Source organism: Carlito syrichta, unplaced genomic scaffold (genome assembly GCF_000164805.1).
Source record: "Carlito syrichta isolate Samal-C Ts95f unplaced genomic scaffold, Tarsius_syrichta-2.0.1 Scaffold301673, whole genome shotgun sequence".
NCBI classification, from domain to species: Eukaryota; Metazoa; Chordata; class Mammalia; order Primates; family Tarsiidae; genus Carlito; species Carlito syrichta.
The window spans coordinates 63,600-83,880 of NW_007245769.1; the positions used below are offsets into that span (position 1 = coordinate 63,600).

Below are 20,281 nucleotides of genomic sequence, written 5' to 3' on the forward strand. Positions count from 1 at the left end.
TCCAAGAAGCAAAAAGTTATAGTTTCTTGTTCTATCAAAGTAACAATGTCAAAGGGGAAAATCAACTCATTGTACATTAAAGGATTTTCTACGAAAAACAAAAACTGTATACCAAACTGCATCATCTAAAAGAGAAAAAAATTCTAAATGATTGTTTTTAAACTTCTGCTTCCAATAGTTATAAAATATGTTGTCTCTTTTTCCTTCTAAAAGATTTGTTGGGGTTCTAAGCTGAAGACAGAAATTTGCAGATATTTTAAATGTAAAATACAAATTATCCAAATCACTATAATACACTAAAGAGTACAGCTCATATTTTAATGTAAGTTTTCATAATAATTTTCTTGTTTAGAGGCATGTGCAACATATCCACACCCACCCAACCCCCTGCCAAACACTATATATCACTTTCCAAAAGTTAATTAATAGTAGCCCAGAACATACAAATAATTCCCGTTAAAACGGACATCAAAAGGATAAATAGGCTCTTCAAGATCATGACCAAGGCTTTAATCACTAACATTTACTTCCTAATAAAAATATATACTTTGCCATGAGTTCTGTGTCAAGTATACACACTATACTTGAGAGAATATACTTATTCTAGTTGAAAATTCATAGGTTGTTCATTAGAAACACAACTGCATATTTGTAATTACAAATATACACAGTGGTTTAAATATTCCTAATTAAGTAAAAAAGATTTACTTTAATTTTATTGCAATTTCAGATTGTAAGAACAATTAAAATAAGGGAGGTTGAGGTGAGTGGATTGCCTGAGTCCGCGGGTTCGAGACCTGCCTCAGCAACTTGATGAGACCTCATCTCTACAATAAATCAAAAATTAGCCGGGTGTGGTAGTGCACCCTGTAGTTCCAGCTACTTGGAAGGCTGAGGCGGAAGGATCACCGGAGCCCAGCAGGTCGAGGCTGCAGTGGCCGGGAGCAACCACTGCACTCCATTCTGAGCAACAGAGTGAGACTCCAACTCAAAATATATATATATTTGTTCTTTACCTATGATACAGAAATTCCAACATCACTGTAAACTTCATTTAATGTAAAGATGAAAAGTATTCTAGTAGTGAAAACAAACTTTAATTATCTAATATGTTTCAGAATACCTAAATAATTATGCTTGTATTGCCATGCTCAAATGTTACATAGACTATCTGATAAATCAAATATGATTATGCTTCATTTTTAAAGATCTACTAGCTATTCATTGTTAATTTCTGTTATTTATTCACATTTACATATACTTTTCTAAATAGATATTTTAAAAAACAAGACACTATAATGTTGGACCTCAATACCCTGCTCAAGTATGAGGATCTGGTGTTTGTAGTTTGAAGAAACCAATTTTATCTGTACAGCAAGCAGTTCTGAGAGACTCTAAGAGTCCTACCCTTTCTTCCTTACATAATGGGAACAGGGCGTGTGTCTCTGCATAAGCTTTTCCAAGTAAACTGGGTAGAAAACATTGACTCACAGACTTTCTTAAATGCTAGCCTGTGATTCCCTGAGTAAATAAAATCGAATTATAAAGATCCTGCAGCTCATTCTGATGTGGTACATAGAAAATGAAGAAAATTGTATGCCCACTAATTAAAATAAAGTTCTGTCATACTATTGTTTCATCACAAAGAACTGATGAGCTTAATGAGCAAACATGGTTTAGATAGTTTATATGAAAGTATATTTGGCTTTTATGTACTTATCAAAGGCACATATTTTTAGATTACTCATATTTTCAATTACTTTACTAAAAAATAATGTACTTTCAAATGACCCCATTTTCTGGTTTGAGTAAATGTCATTCATAATGATAACACAAATCATATTTAGAGTAAATTCTAAAATGAGAGTAAATAAAAAAGAAAAAAATGTTGATGCTGTCTGTAATAAAATTTTATTGGGCCTTGTTTGACAGAGCAACATAACTCATCCAGCACCATCAGCAAGCTCTCAGTGGAAGCTGTGGCACATGGACACTTTACAGCATGCTTTCTATCTCATATTCTTATTTATTATACTCCCAAGCAAGGCAAGCGATAGAGTCCATTCCTTTATAAGCCCTTTCTTTAAAAGGCTGTTAAAACAAGTTGAAGTGAGGATTGATCTCTAACCTCAGTGGCATAAACTTGTTTCATGATAGAAACTGAAAGGCATCGCCCTGTAGCCTCGATGTTCTGTTTTCCATTCACTTAATCTTAAAGGACAAAAGACAAAGTAACAAAAATCAGACATTTTGTTTCCGTTGTTTTCCAGAACACATTATTTCTTCTATTTACTTGGATAATTATGTTCAAAATGAGATTAAGAAAAAAGAAATTAATGTTTATTTCATTAGTCAGGCCTTTTGCTCCTCCTCCAAAGGATTAATTTGCAATAGAAAAACAAACCCACTCCTTGTCAAAAATAATGATGAAACAATTAAAACCCGTGCTCCTCTAATTGGAGAATGTTTTCCTAGTGCAGTTTTCAAAAGTGTGCTTCATTTCACTATGCTTTGCCTACACTTAGAAATATTCTGCACCAGGAATGATCCAACCATTTAATTACATCATAGATTTTAATGTTTCCTAGACATTTATAATAGGTGTTGTATAAGTTTTGATTACATTAAAATGAACTAAATTTTATTTCTGGCCATAAAAATGCAATGATCACCATATAGAATTTTAGAATAAATTTTTCCAGTTTATTGCTTAATTGCTACATTCTTTGATGTTCAAATGCTTTGATAAATTAAACTGGATGTCCACTTACTTGCAAAATATATCTTCACTGTCTTTATTTATAATGCAGTGACCCCCATGGCACCTTACACATTTGTCAGCCTCACATTTTAGTCCTTCGTAGCGTGTTGGGCAGACACATTCAACACTTCCGTCTTCCCCTATGGTGCATGACTCAGAATGTACACAATAGTGATGACACACATCTAAGAAGAATGCACAACAGAAAAATAAAATTATATTACAAGATATTTTCTTTCAGATACAAAAAAAATGCTAGCTTCTCGTTCAATATTTTAGAATGGTCAATTAATAGGCAGATGAATTTACAAAAGCAGCTTGTAATTACATGTAAACTAGACTTCCCTAATACTGATACTGATTCTTCTTCTTGACTGAGTTAAGCATCATTAAATCTGGCTAAAAGGAGAGAGATTATACTGATAGAATGCTAGTTGGCAAACTCTTTTGGTTCTGAATTTTAAAGTTCAGTTAACAAAATGCCTTAGCTTTTTATCTTTTTCTATGAACAACATGACTATAGTTTGAAATGAACACAATTGCTTACGATTTCTTTAGATGTTATTCGACATTACCCTCTTTGTTCCTCTTTTCATCTGGAGACCAGTGTAATGTGTGGTGAGTAGGGGACTCCTACCTCTGCACAGCCTTTGGTGCTGTGGAAAGAAGCCTCTCTATACAAGTAGCAGAACAAGTTTAGGTATTTTCCAAATGCCTGAGCAAGCAGGTGAGCAAACACATAAGTATATCTCTGGTGGAATGCCGAGAGGAAAGTGAACTGGGAAACTACCTGGTCCATCATGGGTGAGAAGTAAAAAAAGAAATCTAGGCTATTATCCTCTTCCAAGGTGAGAGACTAACCTAGCCATCAGTCAGAAAGAAAAACTCTCCATAATTTGAATACTTTGTTTTGAAAAATGTTTCTTACTGAGCATCACGGACAATTTTCTCAACTATAAAAGAAATTTCTCCCAAATACCTCTTGAACAGGAATAATAAAAATAAACACCATGTAATAATATAGAATTATACTCTTACTTTAGAAATTAGACATTCTACTTCAGTCTTCTGAAAAGCAGACATGTTTATGTGTGTGTTCATATGTGAATATATTATAATTTATTGCATTTAAAATGTTAAAATTCATAATACAATTAATCATAAGCAAAATAACTGATTAAATTGATCCAAACTTTGTGTTTAGAAGCTGTAATTTCCTTTTAGCTATCTAATTGCGAAGTAATGTTAAATAAGATTAACTAAAATAAAATCACAATTGATAAACTTTAACCTGCTGCATGGCAATTATAGTGGATGAGGAAAATTAAAACATAATTTATAATTCTAATGTTTGTATATTTATCTAGTCCTTTATTAAATCAGACAGAAATTGAATTTATTGACAGACTTGCTTCATATGTATGGAAATTTATTTCAAGCATTCTTATGCTTGCTGTTGCATTATGCCAAGTAACTTCATTGAGATTCAATGTTTAAGCCTATTAATATGGATTTTTTAGCTATATTTTTAAAAGTAGTACTTTCAAAACATGAGAAACTTGGAGATCTACAATTTAAGGCAGTGTTGGTATCCATCCATTATGGTTTCTGTAGTTGTTCTAGGCTTGGCAGGTATATGGACACAACACAAATTCTGTTTTTATTTATGAAGAATGTATTAACAGCAGCCTTTATAATCATCTAGTTCTACCTCCCATTCAATGCAGAAATCTCTGAAGAACAACTTTGGCTAGTCAGGTTGCTAGATACCTCTAACCGACAAAAAGCTCTTTTAATATTGTCCTCAACTGCTTTAAAATTTCATTCATTGGTACTGATACAGATGTCTATTGGGACATAGAAATCTGTTGGTGTATCTTTCCAAAATCTTCTTATTATATCATTATTCAGAGGTTGCCATGGTGGATAATTCATTAGAATCATACATGGAACTTATTTGCAGACGCAAATTCCAGGGCCTTTCCCTGTGCCCACCCCCAGATTATAATTCATAGATCTAAAGTTGGGCCTAAGTGGTTCCCATGAAAACAAGGGAATGTAGGAAATGATGACCTGGAGAAAATTTTACCAGTTGGCAAAGAGACTACACTTTCTAGTAGTTGTAAATAGATTTGATTTGACCAAAATCGCTTATTTCTTGACTAATATTGAAAATCTACTTTCTAAATCTAAAAATTGTGAAGCATTTTGTCTTTATAACTATATCTTTGAGAAGACCTGAGAAATTAAAAAAAAAAATTAGGTTGACATTCTAAAGGTTGATAACTGCTCAGTGCAATACTACAGAAAAGACTAGTGTGCACTTAAAGTGCTAAAGGTTGAAGTTAAAAACTTTTCTGCAGTATGATAGTTTTAAGTAATTTTGATGCAGAAATTAAATCTGTTTTAGGCTTAGATTAAAGAGATGTGGACATGTACACAACTCATTGGTAATCAAGGAAATACAAATTAACACTTCAATTAAATACCATTATATACCCACCAAACTGAAAATAAAACAATAGCAGAAATTTATCCACTACTGGGGAAGTGAACGAATGAATCTTGGTTCAATCAATTGAAAAACAGCTGGCAGTATCTTCTAAACTTGAACAAAACTACACCTTATGATGTAGCATTTCCACTGCTAATATACAGCCAAGATAAAAAGCATGCACATTTGCATCAAAAGCATGCACATTATATGCACAATAATGTTTTTAAAATAACTCCAAATTGGAAAAAAAATTCAAATGTCCATCGCAAGATGAATGAATAAATTATGGTTCATTCATACAATAAAATGCACACATACATACACACACACTAAATAAACATTATGGCACTAAGCAAAATTATGATTCAATCTCACAAAAATAATATTGAGAGAACAAAATCAGACACGAAAACTCTACAATACATTTTAAAATTTATATAAGATTCAAAAGCCAAAACTAATGTACAGCTCTAGAAGTCAAGAAAGAGTTATCTTAGAGGAGAAAAGAAAGTATAATGATGAAGAATATTAAGGAGCATCTGTGGTGCTGGTTATGTTTTTTCTTGACCTGAATGTTGGTTTATACTGATGAATACACTGGTGATAATTTATCGAACTGCATACATGTGATTTTAGATTTTTCTGTGTATATCATGATTCTATGAAAAATGTGGGTTTTTTTTTAAACCTAAATGCATATAAACTACATAAGAATGTTTTAAAAATTCTAGCTTATTTTGCTAACTAGGCTAATTTTTTAATCTTTATAAGAGCAAATTTTAATGAAAGAATTCATGCTTCACTTTCTAGCTTTAAAGAAAATTCTTCACCCTTTAGTGCTTCCATTTTTTTATAGCATGTCAGATGCACATTATTTAATGCAGTTGATTAGCCTCATGGCACAAAAAACCCAAAGGCTGTAAAAAGAATATTTACTTTTACAATAAAACTGTGAAATAAGCAAATGTTAGAATTTACACTTTAATAAATAATCCTAAATTGTATGTTGTTAAGTCATGCCACTTTTTCCCTAAAAAAAGGCAGAAATCATTTTAGGCTCTGAAACTTTTCTCTACAGATATTCAAATGGGAAGACATTTCATTTTTTCCATTTCACGTTTTTAACACTCTATGCTGAGTTGAAGTTCAGGAGCAAAGAGTTGCTCACTACACACCAGTCCTGGCAGAACTGCTTCCTAGTGCCTTTCTATAAAAATCTTCTGACAAAAAGCTCTTTTCATATTGTCCCCAATTGCTTTAAAATTTCATTCATTGGTGCTGACATAGCTGTCTAGTGGGACATAGAAGTTTGCTGATGTATCCTTCCAAGATCTTCTTATTATGTCATTATTCAGGGGTTGCCATGGTGGATAATTCATCAGAATCATAGAGAACTTGTTTGCAGATGCTAATTCCAGTGCCAAATTCCAAGTACAAATTCCAGTGCCAAATTCAGTTATTCAGTCTAAGCTTTGAAGCAAATGGAAGCTGCTGAGTTATACATTTGGCTCAATTGTTTTCCATACTCTTGTTAGGATTCTAGGGCCTATTCTTTGATTGCATATGTAATGTCCTTGTCCAATTCCCTTGTCTGCCTTTCTTTCTCCCTCTCTCCCTCCCTTTCCCCCTTCCTTCTGTCTCTCCCTCCCCCCCCACTAATTCTCAACTCCAAGACTTTTGAATATAGGAGAAAGCAGATATTACCTAATAAGAGGGTTTAGCATCTGATACTTAAGATATTACAAAAGCATTAAATACTTGTAAGTTGTAAAACAAAATAATCCCTTCAAATGTCTTCCATTATTTAAAGCATTATCATGATACATACTACGTGAAAGTCCAGGAAAGAGTTTGAAACGTCTGATGGTGCTGTCTTTTTCCAAACTGAGTGGTTCGGGCAAAGTACAGGTTGTCTGCCATTGCTTCAGTATTATGACTGCAATTTTAATAAGTCATAGGAATGCCTTCTTAATTTATCTCTCATTCTCTTCACAGATATAATCCACTTAAAATTAAAAGCATCTATGTAAACTTGTATAAATATATGCTGTATTTTCATCAATGTCACCTCTCCATATACTCTCAAATAATTACTACACACTCATATTGAAATTCTAAGTATCAATTTAGCTATTTATCTAATGAAATGAATCCTTCATTAGCACTTCCCAGCCCAGTGGAAATTGGTTTACAATTTAGCAAAGTATGAAGAAGAATAGTATATGAAAGTCTTCCTCAGTATACAATTGGTCCCTTTGGTTCTAAGGGGTCTGCTTCTGGCCTAATAAGCTCTGAAAAGAACAAAGAAGCTTCATAGTTACTGGAGGAACACTTTGCTTACCCCCACAACATTAAAAAAATAATTATTTTATAAAGGTTGTCACTTCAAGGCATCAAAAATGCTTTAAAACCATTTTGAAAGTGTTCTTTATATTCATTTTTGTTCAACTATTTTATTAATGACTTATCACCATGAATATCAATTATTCGTATGAACTTTTCTTTGTAGAAGTTTTATAGTCTTCATTTTTTTTCATATTTCACTTATGCCAAGTGAAATGTCACTGAATTTGAGGCAGCAGAAAATCTAAAATAAAAAATAAAACCAATAATTCTCCACAAATAAAGGAGGACTGGTTAGGGAGTTGGTAGTTTGCACCAAGGTGTGCAGTAAAGAGATTGTCTTCTACTTTCTGACAGAAAACACACTAATTTACCTCATATCACCCTTTCACACACAAACATCTTTCTTGTTTTCAAATTTAAAATTTAGCTTAATAATCAGGGGCACTAAAATAAAGTTTAAAATAGGTGGTAGACTAAACAGAGACATTTTAGAAGGAAAATATAGATGATGTAAGACTTTTTGTTGAAGAGGTAGAATAGAGAAGGAATTGAATATAGAAAAGAGTAACTGAAGACTAAAGATAAGAGCGTCTTGGTAGATTGATCAGTGGGAACAGTCTGAATTTATTTTTGGAAAAGAAAGATGATAAAACCATACAGTTGATCTTCTTTGAATAACACAAATAATTTGATTATGAAGATAAAATGGAAGTGATGGATTCATAATTGATTATTTGCTGAGGACATGCATATGCCTTATTAAACACTGGGAAGGATGACAAGAACCCAGAAATACAAGATAGCACACTAGCTCTGAAAAAGGCTGAATATCAAATTATAAGGTTAAAGTAAGACAAAAAAAGTTCACTGTGGCCAAAGCCTACACACCTTTCTACCAAAAGTAAAGTCTTCCTATGGAACATTCCACTTCATATGTGTTGAGCATTTTACAACCTGAGTGGACTAATAATTGAGATATTCTGTATATGATAGGAAGGAGTAATAATACAATGTAATCTATGCTAAGAAAGTAGAGATGACCTGAAATTATATAACACTTTATATTCACAATATAAAAATGGTTATAACCTCTGTAGAATAATTACACTAAAAACTACCTAGTAGCACCAAACACAATCATGTAATCTACAGGACAATGATGAATATATAATTACAGAGTATTCATATGGTAATTAGGTAGATAGTAACTAGATAATAAGTGAATGGCTATTTTCTGCAGCAGAAATGAAGTAATTTTGAAAGGAGATCATTATTGCACTCTATCGCTCTCTTTCTCTTTCTCTCTCAATCTTTTCTTTTTATGCAACTAGAAACACGAGGAAATATGTCTTCCTATAATCTTTTCACAGTAACAGACTACATAAAAATATGTCCATGAATGGGTAAATATAGGTTTATAAATATTCATGGAAGCCACATATCTATAAAATCTCTATTGCATTTAACTTCTTTCCCCAATATTTCCTTCTATTGAAAAGTAATTGTCAAGAATGTTTAGCTATTAACTCATATTTGCAACTGGGCTATTCAAATTATAATAGTTAGTGAAGTGTGAAATTTAAAGAGAAGAAAATCAAACTAAAATAATGCCAGCTAAACAGGAGATGAAGATACTCAGTACGAATAATGGGGAACCCAGAGAGCCTTTAATCAGTAATACAGAAAGCTTATACTAGGGAAACTAATTATATATGAATTACACATTCATATAATGCAATTATATGAATGTACACTAATTGTTCTACTTCACTGAATTTTGATCTGGCCTTTAAAAACTAAGTTATGTGAAATAACTTTAAGATTCATAGTATAAGTATTTGGTAATTTAAGACAGCACACACACAAACCAATCAAAAATTAAAAATAGGGGGTGGGATTATTATCACAGAGACTGAGTAAATTTCACAGTGTGCTCCCAGTATTTTACAACTGAAATGCCAGTTTCAGTGCAATTCACATTTCACCTTTACTATTACTTAATTGTGTCCCCGGAGTGGTAGATTCTATGAATTCTGCCGATATTCTCCCTGCAGAGTGGGTTATGGTTGCATCCACGTCTGTAGGAAATGTAGAAGAACTTCCAAGACAGCCAACAGTTGTATTTTATAAACTTTTGATGACCTTTTCTACCAGATTGATATAATAAGAAAAATAAAAAATATATATGGTCAAAATATGAGAGACTTGAAGGCCGAGCCAGTCCTTTTTCAAGCTAACAATATGATCTCACCTGAATTACCTGATTAATTTCCCCAGGATGCCCTGTGGTCACCTTTGAACTGAGTCAGGTTATATTAAATCATGCTTAAAATTATGTCATGCTTCCTTCACTGATCTCCAACAATACCTTTTACATCATCAAGGACAACTAGAGCTTATTTTGAATAAAATGAGAGTAATGATATGATTGTGACTGACAAACACTCATTTTTGGGTGTCTTCTACACACCAGGCATATGTGTTTGGTAGAGTCATATGGTGGTGCTATCCTCTTTTTTTAGGCACATAAGCTGAGGCACAGAAAGGTTAAGCAATTTGCCAAAGATCATACACAAAAGAGTTGGAAAACAACTTCAAACCCAAATAGGTCTAACTCTAGAGAATACACTCTTATTTTAATCAAGAATTCATAAATTTTCTCAGAAAAAAATCTACAAAGCATATTGAACATCTCTACTATTCTTTTTCCTTTACATGTATTTAAAGCTTAACAAGCTCTGTTTCTGTGGATACCTTAGGGCCTAATCACTAGTTAGAATGCTAAAAGGCCCTGCAACCACAAGCGCAGTCCTCGGGAAAAGTCTGCATGACATCCTCATGCCCTGTACTATCAGAGCTCAAGGACATAAGCTAACCTTCACATGTTTGTGCTAAAGGTTCGCATGTCAGATGTTATTCTCAGTCTCTCAGCCAATTCAGTTGGATGCTTTTCTCTCTATCTGTGGATCATTGGGGCACAGTACTGGAGTCTCATACTTGAAGGAAACACTTAACTATTGTGATCTTTTCATTATCAGGTATGATAAACTCGGCCATTCCAAACAAATAAGGAAGCAAGGCAACAGCCAAGAAATCACAAAGTAAGACAGGCCTACAGCATTACCATTTACTTACATCTAACTTAGAATGAGAACATTTGGAAGGTTTCTGGAAATGTATTGAAATTCTTAAATATGTTAACAAGAGCAATTATGGCCTTTCCCTCCCTAGACAAGCAGAGCAGCAAGTTTGAGTCAGTTTTTCATCTAGCATGGTTTAGGCAGCAAAACACATAAAGTAACATATAAATTGACTTAGAACTTTATGATTGTAGTCTTTGAAGAATTAAATGAGAAAATAGAAAAAAGGAGTTAAGCAATATTAGAATGTATTTCTTTTTGTATTCCTCAATGTTTTACACAGTCAAAGATATTTTAATAATTAAACTTATTGTATAGTCCTAAACATATCCTCCCAGTTCAGAGATGATTTTAATAACGTAGGCAAACATTGAATCTAGGTACACCAATTAAATATTCACTAGGGAAAAAAATGTGTGCAAAACTCTGATTAGAAATGATAAATTTTCATCAAAAAGACATGTCTAAGAATATTAGCATTTTCTAATTTAGTACTAAATATAGTAATATATCCCAAATATTTTTTCTAGAAAAAGAATAACAAATTTTAAAGAATAAGATCCATCCTGAACCAACAGTGCCATCACTGAGTGTTCAAAAGGAGGAACATGTAAAACTCAGAAACCCAAATTACCAAAAATTTGATTTAAGTGAGTGACAAATGGGGTGAGATTTTAAAAGTAAGTACCAGCATTTAAATTTTCAACAGAATGCAATTGCAAAAGGTATATTGATAGTGATGACATCAATAATTTTAGAAGATACATACAACTATCATGACTATATTTTTTTTAATCAAAGAACCTTTTATAAGGTATTCAAAAGTATTTTTTTATAAACTATGTGTTGGGTTGAGTAGTTCTTTATTTTTATGGCAGTCCAGCTATAAAAGATTTTAACAAGTAACTATTTTTAAAGTGACAAAGATTCATTTGAGACTTGTGAGTAAGCTGAGTTGCAGATGATGGCTAAATATGGTTTATCAAATGAGGCTAACTGAAACTAAAATGAATGAATAAGCATATGATGGCTTTTAAAAAGAATGGAAATAAAGCATGCAAATATAGGCAGTATTCCTGCAGCATAAACAAACCATTTGCCATATTTAGGTCCTAATTTCTCCCTAAGGACATTGAGTGTGAATTAAAGTTCAATTAATTCCAGTCCAATAAAATGTGTTAACATCTACTGTGTTAATCATACCTCCTGTGCCAATCATATCTCCTGTGTGAATAGTTCTCATCCAGAGTACTAAAACTTTAACAGAATCCTCAAGGTTAACATAGTTTAAAAAAAAATCAAGATCAATAAAAGATTTTAGTTAATCTATCATGAATTTTTTAAAAATAAGGTAATTCAGAGCACAAAATAGTAACTCATTTTTAGTTAACCAGAAAGGATTTCACAGAGAAATGTAAAGTGAAGAAAGCTAGATGGGGGCAACCATGGAAAATATCATCTCATCTTCGCAGATGAGAGTGTCATGAAGAAATGATAAATCACGCCGTAGCCTGACTGGAGGACGGGGAACATCTTGCCTCATTACTGTGAGACAAAATGAGGACATTCTATACACACCCATAAAGTTTCTATTTGCATAATTTTCTCTTTCCTCCTCTCCTCCCTTCCTCCCTTCTTTTCTTCCAAAAGCTGAATTAATGATCTCTGACATATTTACAAGTACTTTTCTTTTATTTGTTGTTTTTTTTTTTTAAAGACGTGGCGTACAATTCAGGATTAGGTACATAAGTGGTCATCATACAGGTGAAGTTTGGGCTTCTCTTTGGTTCTCACTTTGCCTGGTTTGGGATCAGGTACCCATATTGATATTGTGTGTTCCCCACTCCCCTGGCAGTGTTCCTCTACTGCCAATCTCTTTTTTACAGTGTTATGATAAATGTTCAGGGTCCACCCATGAGTGAGATCATGTGGTACTCAGTTATTTGTTTCTGTGATAGATAACTAAGTATGATAGATTCTAAATCTATCCAAGTTGCTGCAAAGTCCATTATTTTATCCTTCTTTATGGCTGTGTAATACAGATTTTTTTTTTCAATATGTTACTTTGCAAACAGAAAACATGAATGGGCAAGTAGATAGGCAGGAAGGTAGATAGAAAGTGATAATGATATTTATTTATTTATTTTATATCCCACTATAGCTATATATCTATATCTCGATGTAGTGACATAGATAGATCACGATAGACATACTTATCTTGATAGATAGATACATCAAGAGAGAAAGACAGAGAGATACAGAGAGAAAGAGAGAGAGAGAGAGAGAGAGGTTTCACTGGTGTGACAGCAAGAGGAAAAATAGCATATTATGTAGAAATAATTACTATCTAACAGAGTCCACTAAAATATTGAAAAAGTCACCTTGAAAAGGTTACTAGGCAGAGTAATACATAACAAATTTTTAAAAATCCTCTAAGTGTGTGAATTCTTTAGGTCAGATGTGTAGCGATAAATCAGATTGTTGACTGACAGTATAATTATCAGGTCCTCAATTTACTAAGACTTTCATAATAATTCAAAGGTTATAGAAAATCACTTTAATTTTATTATTAGCTAGTCGCATTTAACATTTAACATGATTAGAAGTATGCATTAAATTATTGTAATTAATTAAAAAATTACTTAATCCAAGATTCTTTTCATTTAGAAATATGATTCTTTGAAACATTCTGTAAATAGTTTCATCTTTAAGGAGATAAAATTCAGTCATTACTCTTGTATGCACACAATGTACAAAAATATCATATAGTAAGGAACTATATGATGTAGTAATTAATATAATTTTGTTTCTGAAGCTTCTGACTTTCCTCTCCATTCAGAAAGTAGCTGAGCTCTTAATTTACCCTTTATTTTTCATCATCTCTATTCTCACCACCTGTCATATAACATGCTTGAATATTCTGTATACATAAAGCTACACAATGAAAGCACTTTTCTGTTTTATTCAAGACTAAATTCCAAGCCTCAGTGGCTGGCACATATTAGATACTCTATTAATAAATGAGTACTCTCTGTTGGAAAGCAGGGCACTTTAGAAGACAAAGAACAAGAGTCATACTGTTGATTTTTTTAGTTTTAAAATTCCAAAATCAATTATACATTGATATCAATATTGGATTAGCCAAGACTGGTTTTTTTTACTCCTGAAACTAACTGAGGTTTTCCAGGATGTATATGTATGTGTTCATTGGAGAGAGAAATGAGGGAGATGAGAGAGGACAATCAGTTGGGAAGCAAAGTGATACCATCAAGTGCCTATAAGAGTAACTTTGGACATCTAGTGCCTGCATAAAACAGACACTCAGATTTTGGTCAAGGAACCAACTCTTGTCCAGTCTGGGCATGCCATATGGATGAAAATTATGACTGGAAAAAATTCCCAGAAATGTGAAATTCCAGAGAATTAGACTACGTTTTCAGCTTCCATTAAGTTTCATTTTGTGGTCACAACCTAACCTGTGAGTGGTAGTAAACTCAATCAAAAAACTTCATCAATTATGTAATCTACTTATTTTCGATGACAATACAAAAGTCTGTTATAAATTCATGAATCATTTTAGAAATTATAAAGCAAAGCATCTCATACCATATCCATGAATGCTACAAAATTAATAAATTTATTTTTATTTTCCAAATTATATAGTACTTAAATGTATATGAATTAATATAGAATATATTATATATATATAATTACTATGGCACTCAAAGTATCTATTAAAAATAAAAATTAAAGAGTAAATATCTGCACTCAATTTTATAATTTACAAAAAATTTTTCTGATATATTATCCCAATTTTAACTGACAATTTGTCTCATTCACAATTTTATCTCACTTTGAACTTACAATTTTGAACCCAGTTAAGGAATTGACTAAAACTATACCTACAGGAGAAATTGATTATCATTTATTATGAATACAATTGACAGAAGAGTAAACAAAATGTAAAATTCCATCGGTTTCAGTTAGAACAGAAGGAATGGCCATGCTGGCACAACCTCTGGCAATAGGGCTTACATGCTCTATTTGCACACTGCACTCTACTATTAAGTCAGCAGATGTCCTCCACCTACAAGAGGCATCATTGTACTTTGAGAGAAGTTGACTTCCTTTTGCACCATTGTTAGAACTCTACTATAAGAGATACTATTTAACCCATGATAAACCCACTTCCCCTGCCATAATCAGAAGTAATCTTACTATTGTAAACATAAGAACAAAAACTTGGAAGTCACTGCTGCATGATGGACCCTTGGTAATAAACAAGAAAAATCTAAAAAGGTGAGGAATTTCAAGTAAAGGAGCATTTTCAGCCTCAAAGTAGTCCAGGAGAGAAAGCAAACCAACTTCACATAGCCACTACCTAGGGTCTCAATTTAAAGAAAAGGTATTTAGTGGAAGCATTCATTACATTTATAATACATGGACAAAGAAGCAGGCACATTTGCATGAGCATAACACCACCTGTCTCCCACCCCCTCACCACACACACATACTTTTAAAACATAGGGTTCATCCATGTCTTTGTTTTATACTAACATAGCATGTTCTGAGTAGTCAGATCCCTGTGCTGTCTACGTGGGATAAATTGTTTACAACTGTCTGGAAATAAATCAGTAGTGTTGTGAAAAATAATAATAAGTATATAAACTTACGATTTTGAGGAGATGATAACATTCTGTAATGATGTAACCGTATTACTTGTGATGATGAAAATAATAATTTGAAAAACCAAAGTTGTAGAATACTGTTAGTCCACACATTTTTACTTTAGATCATTTTACATTATTCAAAAATAATGCCTTAATTCTGTATCATCACTTCTGAAACCTAGAATTTCTTCAACAAACCTGCAGTCCAGTTGAACAGATTCTAGGAGAGTGAACTCAGTGAATTTGTCTACTGAAGTTTCAAAATCCACTGGAATTATGTTGAAATGTTTTATGTTTTTGTTTTTATGTTTTTTAAATCTAGATAAGATCTTAAAAAGAATCCGAATACTACACTACTTTTCAATGTAAAAAGCACTGAAATCTGGGGTTGAAACTTCCTAGCTTAATTCTAGTTACTTGTGTTCTGGAGGTGCCATGGAAATGATCTTGATCTTAGTTTTTGGCCTTAGAGGATAATTGAGCGATTCTTTTAACTATGTTGATTCATTTCTGTCTGTTGACTTTCAAGGAAAACTTGCTCTCAGATCATCATATAAATTTTCTAAGTTCTCAAAACTAATAAATACAAATTATGTCATCAAATTGAAGATTAGATCATATTATTACCATGGATTAGACATGGATCTTCAAATGGCATTATAGGTCATAATTTCAAATTTAGTCACCTAACTTTGAACTAATCTTTTAGTATTATTCCAAACCAAGTAACATTCTGTTCTCAGTGAGCCAAATACTTTAGATGTATCTGATTCTGTGAAGCAATTTCCAATAGATTGGCTTTTCTCCTAATAGTTCTTTTCATATTACTGAACACTTACATTGGTTATCTCTGGCATTCTCTTTTTATTTTTATTTATTTATTTATTTATCGAGTTGGAGTCTCACTCTGTCGCCCAGACTGGAGTGCAGTGGTCGCTCCCGGCAACTGCAGCCTCGACCTGCTGGACTCTGGCGATCCTTCCGCCTCAGCCTTCCAAGTAGCTGGAATTACAGGCATGCGCTATCATGCCCGGATGATATTTTGATTTATTGTAGAGATGAGGTCTCGCTGCCCAGGCGGGTCTCAAACCCGCAGGCTCAGGCAATCCACTCACCTCCGCCTCCCAAAGGCTCGGGATTACAGGCTGAGCCACCGAGCACAGCTTCATTCTCTTTTTATTTAACATTGCTCTTTATACCATTACTTTTTTTGTTGGAAAGCATAATGGATTTTAAAATATATACATGTATTTAAATCAGATGTATGATATTTATATTTTTGCATCCATGAAAATAAAACTGAATATACTATTTTATAGCTTTTCTATTTCTGCTATTTTTTAAAAATTTCATGGGTTACAAGAACCTTCACTCCTTTCTTTGGTTTTCTGTACCCTTGGACTCTGAAGCTATGAGTTTAGGATTTGAAGAATATTCCTTTTTTTTTTTTAAATCTTCGCAATTGATAATGGCATACTGACTCAATCTCTCTTGCCATTCTTATCAATAATCAGAATAAACACCAATGCCTCTAGAAGTATATTAACTACAGAAGATGTTATATTTTCTGCATAAGCAAGCTAATATTATCAGTTTTTAGAGATTAAATTTTTAATAGTAAAACATGAAGATTATTATATTAAAAATAAGATAATTTTATTTCTTCTCCTTAACATTAAAGATCTCTAACTCATAGCATGTTTTTCAAAGCATGTCAGTAGACATTCCAAATCTGATATAAAGCACTGTATTTAAGAATTAGTCTTAAATTTACATTTAAACTTTTAAAAGTCTTGTTAGCAGAGGCATTTAAATAAAAACAATTTGTTTGGTTTGGAGTAAGTCTCAAGTAAATATATTTGTTTAATCTGTATAACTATGCATGATATATTACTATATCATTTTCAAGTGCCCAATTCTGTTTGTAGATTATTATTTATGAAACCATGAAGTATGCTCAACACCAAGTACAGAATCAGTCATAACTTATATTCATGAAAAGCCACACATTATTTAGGGAGATGAGGGGCTCCCAACAGGCCGTGGTAAGTTTATTTCAATACAAATTTTTAAAAATATTAATATTATTTTTATAACATATTATTTTCAATTTTCAACTCAGTAGTTTTGTTGATGCCTTTCACTGTCTTGACATTCCTTTGTATATGAACTCTAAGTTGGAAAAAGAGGGTCAATAACTGTCTATGGAATTAACATGGTATAAAAGTAGAAAATTAAACCATTTTGGCATGACTAAAGGTGAAGTATCATGAGATTAGAGTTTTCTCAGTATCAAGTACAGTTGGCATAGAAAAAATCTACTGCTATGATACCAGCAAGAGTAATTAAGCATTCTTAAAGAACTTTTTTCAGTAATGTTTTCTAAAATTACTAATAGTAGAATTACTAAAATTGCAAGTGAAAATTACATGGTATAGGGAGAAAAGTTTATCATAGTTCTTAAATATGTTGTTTAAATTAAAAATTAACCATATGAAAAACTCTGATATACTTCTAAATAGTATGAAATAAAGTCTATTTCTGATTTTTGACTGACTCCTTTTGACAACAGAATTAGAAGTTTTAACTTTGTCTCACTTTCAATCTAAAAAGATGAAAAGATACATCCTTTGGTTATTTTATTTACCAAAATTATGTAAAGCAAATGTCTTTAAAGAGTTTTTATTCTAATATAACCCCAATGCCTAGAGTAATGAATGATACTTAATGGTGTTCAATATTTATCAGTAGAACACATTAATTTTTATAATCAGAATATATCTTTTGACTCACATATGACACAATATCTACTTGGAAACAAATCTACCTCAGTATTCAATACATTAATTTTTACATATAAGCATATTTGCTTATATGTTCAATATTTTTCAATACATATCAATATAATACATTCATTTTAATAATCAGAATATGGTTTTTGAATCACATATGACTTAATATTTGCTTGGAAAAATCAATCTCAGTATCTGATGAATTTATTTTTCATATAAGCACACTTGACCCATATAGTTTTCTTACTATTATTTTTACATTTTCTTTAAATTAAGGCATAATGTTATACAAAAATCTGTTTTTAGTAATTCTAGTTTTACTATTGGGTCAAAATTGTCTTCAAAAACTTTTATACTCTGGAGATTTCTTCTAAATAATCTCGAATAAAAGAATAAAATAATTATATTTTTTATCCTTAGCTCATCATTATTTATCATGATCACATGACAAGATAAATGTCTATTGCCCTTCACATTAATTCAAAACTAATCTTACTTTTACACCTTTTTTTTAAACCTGAGAAGTTAAGCACCCAGTTTCTCATAGATCATCATAAATCTTCATGCGCTGGTAAGAAAAGACAATTCAGATCTCTGTCCCTTTATCTGGAACCTTATAAGAACACAGAAAATAACTGAGCCCAGCAGGCTGTAAACAGGATTTTTCTATTTTGCTATATACATTCAAATACCTGAATTCCAGGTACTGTGTTCACCTGCAAGATTGATAAAGTATGCAAAACACCATGGCTGCTTTATATTACAGTGGGGTAGTTTGCCATGAACAATATGAATATAGAATGATAAATGCCAAGGAAAAGCACTAAGATTCTAGGGCAAGGAGATGTTAAGAAGACAAAATGGGAGGATAGACAGGTTTAGCAGATATGAGGGTCTCTGTGTCAAGAAAAAGAAGTATTAACAAGTAGAGGGTATGTACTTGTGAGGTTTTCAAGGTAGAAGAAAAGATACAGTAATCCAAGGAAGGCACTGTCTACCTTCTCACCAAGAACAAAAGAACTGGGGAACTCTCAGTAGTCAAGGCTCCAAAATGCTTTATCACTCTAGGTGTGAATGCTCTAAAGAATCTTAAATATTTGAATACCAAGGACATAATTCTTATTGGTACTTCATTTTTCAAATTATAATTCCTTCCCAAGGCTCTAGCCTCAATTTGAGTTGACCTTCATATTAGCAGGAGTAATGTAAAAGCTTCTTATCTCTTTTCCTGGTTATTTTTAAAGTACTTTGGTCTCTTTTACTTGGGCCGACCAGGGGTCTAATCAGTTAAAGGCTGAAATTCCTAATAGTGCTTCTTTTAAATGAAGTAGAAACTTGAAAGACCAGGTTGAGTCAGTGTGCCACCTGAGTTTTGAGAGTCTATAAAAGATGCAACAGCGGGGGCAGAGTATGTAATGGCAGAAAAATTCACCAGGAGTAGCCTAGTTTTGGAGTCAGACCCACAAAGCTAAAAACTGTGACTCCTATGCTTTCTAACCTGGCAGATTGGGAAAAATAGCTTAATCTTATTTTTTGACACTTGCAAAGTTGGACTGATAATACTAATCTCAAAGGGTTGTGTTGAACATTTGTTGAAATGCTACATATTCACATGTAAGATTTAAAAATGTATTATAGTACATACTCTGTGACCAATACAATGCATATGCTTAGTAAATGTGATTTCTCCTACCAGTCTTCTCTTAGCAAGATCAAATAGAAAGAGCAGAAAAGATACATTTCAAAAGGTTTTCTCTGCCAGGCCTTTGCATATGCTGTTCCGCCTGGCTATGCTATTCCTCTTTTCATCTGGTTATCTTGCTCTCTTTCTTCTGGTCTCAGGTTAGACATCACTTCCTTCAAGAATTCTTTCTTATAGGTTGATCTCTATGCTCTTTTTGTGGGTTCTGGTAGCCCCTGGGCTTTATTAAACTACCCTGTAATAACTTGTTTCCTCCTCTGACTCACACATTAGACTCTAAGTTCCCTGAGAGCAGAAAATACTTCCAACACCACTGTTTCCTCAGTGCCTAACATAGTGACAGGCTCACTGTAAACACCAAACATGTTCACTT

At 32.6% G+C, this 20,281-nt stretch overlaps 1 protein-coding gene across 1 annotated transcript in view; it reads right to left on the minus strand.

Annotated features, from left to right (window-relative positions):
* LRP1B (LDL receptor related protein 1B) overlaps positions 1-20,281 on the minus strand; it is a 1,912,798-nt gene that overhangs the window by 42,063 nt on the left and 1,850,454 nt on the right. Inside the window, exon 85 of the mRNA XM_008055101.2 lies at positions 2,772-2,946. Within this exon, the coding sequence (XP_008053292.1) occupies positions 2,772-2,946 (175 nt within the window). The remainder of the gene's footprint in view (positions 1-2,771; positions 2,947-20,281) is intronic.